The sequence below is a fragment of the Puma concolor genome, chromosome D3 (genome assembly GCF_028749965.1).
Source record: "Puma concolor isolate L17-30 chromosome D3, mPumCon1.1.hap2, whole genome shotgun sequence".
Lineage (NCBI taxonomy): Eukaryota > Metazoa > Chordata > Mammalia > Carnivora > Felidae > Puma > Puma concolor.
This window is the reverse complement of record NC_141678.1, coordinates 32,528,353-32,540,182: the sequence shown is the minus strand read 5'-3', so window position 1 is coordinate 32,540,182 and position 11,830 is coordinate 32,528,353. Positions and strand designations below refer to the sequence as shown.

Here is an 11,830-nt window from a genome sequence, read left to right as displayed (position 1 = left end):
TTGGAAAAAAAAGACATTCAGAGTATTCACCTGATTAACATACATGACGTCTAGTGGACTTTAACAATGAAAATGAAACAAAGTACATGTTGCTAACGTCCTCTGGGTGATTCAGAAGGAACTTCAAGTTCTTTCTCCAGTGGCCCTGTGTCAGGGTTGATGAACATTAGTTAACTGTAGATGGTGGGGCAGATTACAGTAAGCTGAGGTAAATATGTCTTACCCTGAAAAGTTATCTAGGGACCAGCTTTCTCAACATTTTTGCGTTTCTCAAATACACCTTCCCCTCCCTAATAATTCTCTAATTCTCTACATTTGGATGACTAATTATTTGGATTCCAGAGAGCTGGAGTTCACCAGACCTCATCACAGTAATTGTTCTGGGCAATTTTTTGAAATAACTAGGAATCATCTACTCGTTTACTACTTTAGTTAAACCAAACAGGAACCTAGGTGTGGAGTATGTACAGAAAGGAACAACAACGTGTCCCGTCGCCTTGAGCTCACAGGTGATGATCCACAGTTGGAGGCCACCACAGAGCAGCAGTGTCTCAGGGCAGAGTGGGCAGCACAGGGGCAGCAGTGCCGGGCACAAGTTATCTGCTGGGCTCACAGCTTCCTTGCCTTGCCGCCCACATCTGTGGTGTGCAGGAGTGGGGCTGCCCAGCGCTCAGCACCTCCCTGACGGGGGGCAGCTGGTGCATAAAACCCCAACCTTTTTGGCCTGTGAGTATGTGAGTACGTGAGCGGAGCTGGCCTGATCTCCATCCTTTCTCAAGGACCAACACTAACCTTACCCTGCATTAAACGCAAAGGGACTGATATTCAGGTTTTTTTTTTAATTGCCATAAAGCTCTTGGCATAAAGCTTTATTTCTGCCTTATTTACAATAGGAAGATAAACCAAAGTTCTTGCAGACCACTGGAAACCAAGACCTAAACAGATTTGCTTTCAAAACTAAGGAGGAAAGAAGACAACTTCAGGTGCAGGTTTTCAACTGCACTGAAAACAAGGTCAGTTTTACTTTCCAACGTTTATTTATTTTTGGGACAGAGAGAGACAGAGCATGAACGGAGGAGGGGCAGAGAGAGAGGGAGACACAGAATCGGAAACAGGCTCCAGGCTCTGAGCCATCAGCCCAGAGCCCGACGCGGGGCTCGAACTCACAGACCGCGAGATCGTGACCTGGCTGAAGTCGGACGCTTAACCGACTGCGCCACCCAGGCGCCCCTCAAGGTCAGTTTTAAAGATGACTTTTAGAGAACACACAAAAGTAATTACCTCTAAAATAGAAAAAAAATGATGACATTCAAGTAGCTAGCTTCAAGATGCTTCAAGTAGCTAGCTATTATCCCTTGACAAGTTACCTTTGGGAAATTTTGAAGATTTGTGCGCAAGTCAAGACTATATTATAACCAACCACCCAACCTAAAGCACCCTGAGCCCAAACCCTACTTTGTCACTGGTTCTCAAAAGGAACGTTCTTCCTTTACAGAGTAAAGTCTCAGGTGTCTTACTCACCTGGCAATGCTCCGGAGTGGGCGATGGTGGCCAGTGGGGGTTTTTTCTGGCCTCATGCAACTTTCCCCTCTTTGCAAGGTAGAAGGTCCCAATGAAAAGATGGGAAGAGTGGAGTATGGTTTAGAGGGCAGCCGCATCTATTATCCCAAATGAAACCAGAGTGAGCAGTACTGTTAAAGAAGTAGACTCCTTAAAATTAACACAAGTTATAATTTTGCCAAGCTTAGCTTACCTTTTTGCAACACTGTGAACACACGGGCCTGTACACAAAATCAGAAGTGTTACTCAGCATTGACGTGATGAGACCGGAGAGTGAGAGAAGTCAATGGCTGTGCGGTTGTGAATTTCTATAACAAACTGCAAAAACTCTCTTGTTCTTCCACCAGAAGGTAACGGACTGATACAACCGTGGATTGCCAAGGAGACAATCTGTGAAAGTGAACTCTTACACTGTTTCCTGGAAAAGGATCAACTCTCATCTGTCTGGGATTTTCTTACTTGTCTATCTAGGAAAGGATCACGTGACAATCACATCTACTTTTTGTGTTTAAACAAGACATATGATTATTAGGATCACCTTAGTTATGTAAAAGAAGTACATGCGGAGAAACATTTTCCAGCTATAACGCTAAGTAACTGTTTGCTCTACTCTTTGAAGAAATCAGTATTACTAACCCACAAGCACAATACGATGTGATAACAAATTGGGGTAATTTCTAATACTGTTCCTGTGTGGAAAAATGACTAAACAGTGAATGTAAGTAGTATTTATTTACATCAATTACAAAAAACCTTACCTCTTACAGAACTGACAGGTATAAGACCAGGTGAAGAAGGAAAATCTCCTGGTTCGGCAACAAAAGCAGAGCTAAAAATACAAATTTAAAGGGAGAGAAGAGCATTGCCAACAGTTAATTTCCTAATTTACATGTCTAAATATACTTTTACATATTAGGGACCTTTAGCAGACAGAAGGAAAAAGAGAATTCAGAAACCCTGTTTTCAAGTTTGGCTCTGTAAGAATTATAATTTGGCTATTTACTTATAATTCCACTTTTAAAAGGTAATAAAAGGCTATAGCTCTCAGAGGCTCATCATCATGGAATCAATCTGAAGAAGGTTCTGAAACAGTCTCTTCCATTTTTCAGATGTATTTTCTTTATAAATCCTTTAAAAGTATAACAACTAAATGCAGACATGATTTTATGAAGGCATGCCACTATTTATTATGGTTGTTTTAAGTCTTCCAAAGTTTTTGATTTCTCAGAGAGAAACAAAAATACTCTCTTTTGTAAGCAAAGCAGAATAGGAACTGTGTAGTATAGGGTAAGCCTCTTACCTCCTGAAATCCCCTAAAAGTCCTGTACCATCTGGCTGCCAGCAGACCGCTCCCTCAGGAGACCAGGCCTGGGACTCACCATTCCTCTAACCCTACTTATCAACCAACTTTAAACAGCTCTACCTTTCCTTTTTTCAGGGCGGTGTAGACATCTTTATACTGTTGGTATTTTTCCAGCTCTGCCTTCACCAGGACCTGACGAATATGCATCACTTCCTCCACAGTAAGAGCTAGGCATTCCACTGGATAGCAGAATTCCTCCTGAAATTCAAAATTCCACATGAATAAGAAACTCCCACCCCCTTTTCTGGCACTGCACAGTTTCCCTTCAGATCAGACACCTGGTTAGTAGCTCCAGAGAAGAAAAGAGGTTTCCCAATGAACACTGGAACAGAGCTGGCTCACTCTGGGGACCACATAATTTCTAATTACACTAAGACAACAGATGGCAGAAAACTTCTGGGGACCATGTCAAACATTATAACCTATAGAAATTTCCAGGAAAGGAAAGTTCCTCACATTTGAGTACATATTTTGCCTCAAGTTTCTATTTCATTAAGCAGAGCTATGTATCTGTGTAATGAAATCTTGAAAGAACATTTTCTTGTTCTAAAACAAATTGACATCTGTTTTCTCCTACAATTCTGCAAAGACATTGCTTCCTGTTATTTGTATACTATATGCTAATACTTACATAACAAATCTACAACATTGGTACTATTTAGAAAACTGGTTTGTGGTACCCAGAATAGCCAAAAGGAGGTGGTTAGTAATTTATACTGAGAAGCATTATTTAGTGGTAAGTTACATCAGCACATTGAGAAAAATCCTAATGGTAGGAGCAGAACTGAAACATGTAACTACTGGTGCAGTTTCCAGCCAAAAAGCAACCTCTACAGGCTGCACCACGGTTCTCTAGATTTCTGTTATTACTTTTAAACAACTGCTGAATGTACAATCAGCACTGGAAAGATGTGGAGAAAATCTTAAGAATTTCACAATAAATATTTATGCCGGCTGTCTTATGGTAATGGCTTCCCTAAAAACAGCTGAGGAAGATGTTGATGTAACTGATCCCACTGAATAAAGAGCCTCACCCCCATCTGCTCCCCATCCGGCCCTGTGTTTGATTGGTGGATCTAATAGAAAGACAGAACGGTCTTGTGCATTCTCACCCTGCCAGGCTTCACAGGGGCCATTGTGGTGTAGGGACACTGAGACTTAATGTTCTCAGTGCAAACACATTATAATTCACTCCCACACACACACAATAGCATTGCTCACAGGCATTCTGGAATCAAACAAGCCAAATGAGAAAGCACATGACTATGAATGCAGTCAGTTTATGGAGTTTTAACATTCAGTTCTGTCTTTCAATCAGAAAAAACAAAAACAAATCTAGGTTGCAAACTTGATAAACATTAGCATTTACTAAAAAAAAAGTAGTTTGAAGAACTGCTTCTTACTAACAATCAATACAAAATCACGTCTGGTCAGGCTAACTTTAAATTTGCTTAAAAATGTTTTGGAAAAAAATCCTGCAATTGAATTTTTAAGAGGAATGTTTAAGAGGATACTAAGCTGTATCCAGAGGGTGGGAAGGTAGTCTGTTCAGGAAGACTGTATCATTTGCTAGTCTAAAATATTTTTTAAAAAATCACCATCACATAATTTTCTCTTTCGATGGGAAAAGTTTTCAAACATAACAGGATTAAATTGGTGTCCAATATCCACTCAGTTTTCTTCCACCCTGAGAAAACAGCTTAGTGTCAAGTAGGAACAATGCACTGCCTGTGTGAAGGTTAGGCCACTACAATTCTGCAGGAGATAGGTATTGTCGGCTGCACATGTCTGAATGATGGCTTTTCTCAGCTTTTAACATATTTCATAAGAAGTTTCCTATGGTCTTTTTTATTCATTTGCTGAGTATGATTTTTGTGCATTTTCTGATAGTTAACCATGTAACAAAACTGCTGAGGTGGAACAAAATAATGTATGAATCTAGTAACTAATCAGAGAATCAATACCTGAGATTTGTTGCTATGGGAAGATGGCAAATAGTGCCAATTTAATTAACTTAACAACTGGGATGCCTGGGACGGTAAACATTTCCGGTAGATGGGAATCCTTTTTATTTGCAGGGAGATCCTAACACACATAATAGACCTGACAGGCTCTACTTCCCTCTTCTCAGTCTTAAATCACAAAAGGGCTTAGTCAAGCATACTTTCAACTTACTGCTTTGAACCATATGCAAATCCAGTACTTCGTAAGACATAATAAGAAACTGTATTTTGTGGGTGTTCTTGTTCTTTCTCTAACTTTCAGGCAGATTACTGTTTAGTAAAATAATTTCCATCAGGTCAAATGCTAATGTTTTAATTCTGGTGCTTTCCCAAGGACAACAAAACTTTAATGCAACATGAAAGAAAATAATAAACAGTTACTAGAATAGTTTTCATTATTTTTTTTCAATTGGCAAAAAAATTAAACATCCCCAATGCCAAATTAAGCCTTAACCTTAACAGATCTTGCGGAGATATTAAAGCTCCAAAATGTGAGGAGCATTTGGGGCTTTAACAGTGACTGAGAGCCCTCGGTCATTCCTCCACATGCCCAGAGCTCATTGTCACAGCCAGACATGGGACTCTAAAATCCTCTTGCTTCCCTGTGCCTCAATCTCACTCCTAAATTTAGGAAAGGGTAGCTAAATCTGAAAGAGTTTTAATAAAGATTACAATATGCTATAGGGGGAGATGAGCTTTTAGAACTTACTTTTGATGTATGTCACTAAAATTGCTGAGTTTGTGTTGAATATTCTGATTACATTTACCATCCAGAAGGGTCAGAGTTAGGGAGCACAGAAATTAGAGAACATAATGTATACTCTGGTTACTGAGCCACAGAAAGAATGGGAATAGTTATATTTTATATAGTATTCTTAATTAGCAAAAACTTTGTAAGTAGCAGATATTTGAAAATTATCCAAAATGACCATTGCTGTTTTGAGTTTTTAATAAATCAAAGGCAGATTTAAATTAAAATAGCACCTATTAAGTTTAATTACTCTTCTCTTTTTTCAGGTTCAATTTTAAAAGTCAAAGTGAACTGTTTGCCTACAGTGATATGTAGACATAGTATACAGATATCTCTGTCTGGGGAGTATTGATAATAAAAATAAAAATGTCAAACAAAAATAATATAAAAACAGGGAGGGGGACAAAACAGAAGAGACTCATAAATATGGAGAACAAACTGAGGGTTATAGGAGAGGTTGTGGGAAGGGGGATGGGCTAAATGGGTAAGGGGCATTAAGGATCTACTCCTGAAATCATTGTTGCACTATATGCTAACTAATTTGGATGTAAATTAAAAAAAAACAAAAAATAAAACAAGTTAAAAAAATGTATAAAAATGTCAGCAGATCTCCAGTAATAGCAGCAGTAAGAGTGACAGGAGTTAAAATGCCATCCCTGCACCTGACCATGTACTGCCCAAAGGGCCAAGATCTAAAATGGAAAAAGAATAGAGATCTAGCCTCTATTTCATGACAAATAAGAAGAGAAAGGAATTTGTTGTATTTCATTTACATTCAGAGTCTCTTTTCCAAACCAAGATGAGTAATAAAGAATAACAAAGAAACCAGCTGCTGGTTCATTTGTCAAGGATATGTTTAGTAAATAAAGGACCTCACAGAGCCAGGACCCTATATGAAGCAGAACAGACCAGGCAGCTGCGAACACTAGTCAGCAGCACATGCTACTCTGGGGGCAGGGGAAGCTTGGGCATAGTTTGAGGGCTTTTTATTTCACTGGAGTCTGGAAAGTATTGGATTTTCTTTAAAAAATAATTCTGTATGAAAATCTAAAAAATAATAAAATGCATACTTATTTAAAATATTTAAAATAACCGCATCAATAAAAGGAAAACTTAAAACTTCTAGGAGAAGTGGGTTGTCCTAAACACCATGCCACACTCTGACGAACACAATGCAGCTGTATGAAAGGTGTGGGGAAGAAGGTTCTTGGAGCCCAGGGCAGGCATGGGCTACAGGTGCACAGCCCCTCTGAGCTCATGGCGGGGTGTGTGGGAAACGAGAAATGACATGGTTTCATGGGTTGTGGGGGAGTCCCCTGTGGCTATATGGCCTGGCAGGCGGTTGCTCTGCCAGCTGAATGAGGGAGCAAATGCCGATCCGATGGCAGGAAGGCCCTGGGAGGCAAGCACCCACAGGCTATCTGAGTGCCCCTGCACATGGAGAGGAGACGGCATTCTTCCTGCCATATAACTGGGTCACTCACAGGTCCCTCTAATCCGATGCTGCATTTTGAGTTTGTTGTCCTTTCAAGGTCATTTTCCTCTCAACTGAGATCATGGTGTAATCTATGCATCCTACAAAAGACTGGAATCAACGATCAGAAGCAAAGTGCCCATCTAAGCTGTTAATTGTTCAGAGTGCAGTAGCTGAGGTATCACTGTCAAAGAGATAGAGTAAAATAATCCCCAGAACCAGCAGAAAGAGGCCAACCTTTGAGGATTTCCACCTGCTGGTAAAAGCTCTCTCACATAGATAATACATAGCCCCTGCTACCCCAAACATGGCTGCTTCAAAAGGATGAGAGCTGAGCAGAGAAGCTGTTTGTATGGTAGAAAAAAGTGGTCGGAAAGGCGTCCTTGGCCATACACTGGTTATCCTAGGAACCTGAACAACAGATAAGGGAAAAAGAAAATGGCAGGGGGAAAGAAAAGGAGAAAATAATGCTGAACATGAGTGACCTAAAAATAGTGGTTACAGAGCATGAAAGAAAAACAAAACAAAACAAAAACACCACAGAGGATGTTAACAGTAGATTCCACATGTGTGTGTCCACACCAACATCTGCTTCCATATGTGCAAATTAGTAATCATACCATGAAGTCATTCCTAGGGAGTCTCAGAATTCACAAACCAGAGACTTAAGATGTTTCTAACTTAGTGGCCCCCTGAACAGGGCTCACCAGGAGGCAGGACAGAGGCAACCACCTCTGGGGGCAGTGGGGAGCATGCAGCACACTGGGGAAGGTACTGAAAGACAAGTCTCCTTTTACTTAGATGGGCCATCGTCCTCAATCATTTGACCAAGTGATGAAAAGAAAATTACATTTTAAACATCCTAAGGAAACAGAGGGAGATACAATAAAAATAAAAATGAATACCAACAAAGACATTTCTGCCATTTTCAGTGTAAGGATTATAAATACAAAAGGATTCCTTGTTTTAATATAGCTAAAGTTTAAATTAATGGTCATACTTTTAAAGTACTTACCAAGCTAGACAGCACTACCACAAGACAAGTGTGATTATGGATTTCTCAAGATAAGCTATTAATGAGACCAGTCACTACTCTGACTGGAGGTTACTTTGTCTCAGCTCACACCCAGAGGCCCTTCCCGTGAGCTGTGGTTCCCTATAGAACCTGAGCCATCCAGCGCTGACCGAAGTGCTTTCCCACTGCCTTTCACTGAGACTCTTCTCTGTGACTGCAGATAAATTTTGTCTTGCTCTCCTTGTCCATAAAAAACAACTCCCAGCCTGACCTACCACACACTAAGAGTTCCCCTTTGTCAGGAAATACACTTCTGGGTCCTTGATTTGGGCTGATGGTCTTTCTTCTATTAATTCTATGGTATTTCTTCTATTCCATTCAAAATTTCTCTTACTAGCTGAAATTCCTTTTAACTGATCTGATAGTTCTTCCACAGTGATAATTTTAAAATTTAACACCAACAATGGTGTCATATGATCACAAGGCCAGGTACACAGCTGAATGATAAACTGGCTTCTAAGAGAAAAGTTGGCTGAAGAGAAGAACCTCTTGATTATTGGACTTGTGATCTCTTATATACATTTAAGTTGTTCACATAAACAAAAGTCTTTGTACTTTAAAGTTTCAACCTGTCTGGTTAAGAGTTCTGTTTTTCTGCTGATAAACTACTGGTAAGACTACACTTAATCAATGTTTCAGTGATTATTTAAGAGTTAGAGGAATTCTATCAAGAACTGACACACAATCATTAGTTCCTTAATTGAACTTTTTAGGAACAGAGATGACTGATCAAATTTCAGCGCTTGAAAGCTCTGTTCAAACTTGGTACCTTCATAAGAACCATACTATCTTCCTCTACTTTGAGGGAGGGAAATCAGTTATTGCTTTATTTGAACCCTTGATAATTCAAGACAGCCTAAAAATATGGACTGAAATATAGACAAGGCATATTCCAGTGCTTTTTATTCATGAATTTCTGAGAAAACATTAGATATTAGGTTGCTGGTAGAATTATTGATTGAAGCCTTCACCTCACCTGCAAATATTTCTTAAGTCAAGTGGACTACAAAAGAATCTTTGCAGACCTCTTTTAGTTACAGGGTCTGTTACTTCTTTCTGGCAGTGCCCTATGTATTACTTCCATTGTCCTGGGAATCAAAGCCACTACACCAACCTGGAAGTCTCAGGAAAATAGCAAAATCATCATCCAGTGCAAATAGCAGCTTTGGCTCCAAGATCATAAAACATACTTGAAAACAATGTACAATGGCTTGTAATGGATCAAAATTCTCCCCTTATACTTCTGCCTCAATAAAATAGTGTACTTTAGTCTGACTTTGCTAACTTTTTGATGAGTCTTAACAATTTTTAAGTGGACTAATACCCTTTGAAAAGAAGAAGGCATTTCTTTAATAATAATACATGCTTTCAACCATTGATAAGTCTTCTGGGGAAAAAAAACTACTTTAAATGAACAAGGAGTGGTCAAATTTCATTTAGGTTACTGTCAGAATTGGTTTTCTTTAGATATTAGAAACAAATAAAGCTATTTAAAGATCATTTTAACATTTGGAAGATTTTTTTCTCCTAATCGTTGTCTTAAGAAAGCTATTTATTCCAGGTCTCTAACTGATCCTTAAGTTACTACGCAGTTTTCCAGTTACTTACAAGAGATCGGGAGCTCTGCTTGGAGGGTGGCAAAAACTGTCTTACATTAGTGGGTGTTTCCTTTTCAATGGAATGTCGTCTCTGGGGTGGCTGCCGTCTCTCTGGCTGGGGTGTTGATGATATGGGCAAGAATTTCGGAGGCTCTAAAGAAATGAAATTAACCAAACTGAAATGAACTTTGTTACAAGTAAAAAGTCTTAGATTTTCAATTTCTGACAGAACACCCTTTGTCATTTGTCACAAACATTGCATTCAAAGATGAAATATTTGTTAGAGGGTTTTAGTAAGATTAGAAGTTCTTATGGGGATACTATGAGGACTGTTATAGAAAAATCTTTGCAAGATGAACTTTCCTACAGATATAGAAAGAAAAAAGAAAAATATTTGTATTTTTAATATTCATTCAAATATATCATAAAAACACAATTATAGTCTTAGATTTGTACATACAAATGCCTTCACATTATATACAACAAAATTTTACAGTCTCAGGCATGTAAAATACGTAAAAACATGTATTCTCCGTGTGTCCAAAAAAGGCTACCAAATCATACCAAAATTCTCAAGTGTAGTGACCTTTTATATTCTTCTTTTTAAAGGTAAAATATAAAAACTCTTCCTTTTTAAATATTTATCAAGACATTCTGTCCTTAGATTTAAATCAAGCTCTATTTAAATTTGAAAAAATAAATTCCAGTTTTGATAATATTGTGCCACTGCTCTCCTTCATCTAGTAATATTTTGGGACAGAGTTTAAAAGGAGAAGGTTTGAGGGGTGCCTTAGTATGTAGAGCACACAACTCTTGATCTCAGGGTTGTGAGTTCGGGCCCCATGTTGGGTGTAAAGATTACTTAAAAAATAAAATTTTCTAAAAAAAAAGTTTATAAAAGGAGAATATTTTATGGTTTGAATGGTTCTGGATTTACATTCTGAAAACATAAGGAGAACATTAGAAATAAATTATATTACTTAAAGTTTTATTTAATACTTCCTCCTACTCTCTCTGAAAAGTAAGCCTGCTTCATTCAATGTAGCAGGTGAGGAAAGTGAAAGTCAACACCAAGTTAAACGTGATCCATCTATTTGGACTACCCCACCAACAGAAATCACTAAATAAAAATAACACGATTTCCATAATCAAGAAAGATACAGAAATCCATTGTGTGATTTAATTGAATCTCTATAATATTTAATGGGCCTGGACAAACACCAAGTATAGATAATGACCAAGGTCAGCTCCTACTATTCTTGATACAATCTAAGTAAATCAAAATACTAATCAAAGAATTTTAATCACTAAAAATTCCACGTGTACAGGAAATCAGTAAGTTGTTTTTTTAAATTGCAGTAAACCATACGTAAATTATATTTAGTGTGTCTTAACTATTTTTAACTGCACAGTTCAGTGGTATTAAATATTTACACTGTTGTGCAACCGTTATGTTCCATCTTGTAACGGTTAAGACCATAACTCTTCATCTTGTAAACTGAAACTCTACAACTTCCTATTCTCCACTACCTACAGCCCCTCACAACTACCATCCTACTTTCCATCTCTATGATTTTGACCGCTCTAAAAATCTCATATAAATGGAATTATACAGTATTATGTCCTAAAAGTTTGTCAGTATTGTAGCCTATTGCAGAATTTCCCCCATTTTTAAAAATGTTTTATTTATTTTTGAGAGAGAGCGAGCAAGCAAGCGTCTGAGTGGGGGAGGGGCTGAGAGAGAGAGGGAGACACACAATTTGAAGCAGGCTCCAGGTTCTGAGCTGTCAGCACAGAGTCCAATGTAGGGCTCAAACTCACAAACCGCGAGATCATGACCTGAGCTGAAGTCGGATATTTAACCGACTGAGCCACCCAGGTGCCCCAGAATTTTCCTCAATTTTAAGGCTGAGTAATATATCATTGTGTGGATATTCCACATTTTGCCTAGCCATTCATCCACTGACGGACACTGGGGTTGCTTTCACATTTTAGCTATTGTGAAT

The 11,830-nt window shown here is 38.5% G+C and overlaps 1 protein-coding gene across 5 annotated transcripts in view; it reads right to left on the bottom strand.

Annotated features, from left to right (window-relative positions):
* SPIRE1 (spire type actin nucleation factor 1) overlaps nt 1–11,830 on the bottom strand; it is a 211,292-nt gene that overhangs the window by 3,678 nt on the left and 195,784 nt on the right. For 2 of the 5 annotated variants that reach the window (XM_086682407.1, XM_086682408.1), the window contains 6 exons: nt 9,835–9,977; nt 7,389–7,562; nt 2,984–3,121; nt 2,319–2,389; nt 1,754–1,781; nt 1,522–1,658 (listed from right to left, as the gene is read on the bottom strand). In XM_086682407.1, coding sequence (XP_086538533.1) covers nt 1,522–1,658; nt 1,754–1,781; nt 2,319–2,389; nt 2,984–3,121; nt 7,389–7,562; nt 9,835–9,977 — 691 coding nt within the window. Of the gene's footprint in view, nt 1–1,521; nt 1,659–1,753; nt 1,782–1,853; nt 1,879–2,318; nt 2,390–2,983; nt 3,122–7,388; nt 7,563–9,834; nt 9,978–11,830 lie in introns of those variants that run through there. The other 3 variants (XM_086682409.1, XM_086682410.1, XM_086682411.1) reach the window with 2 other exon arrangements.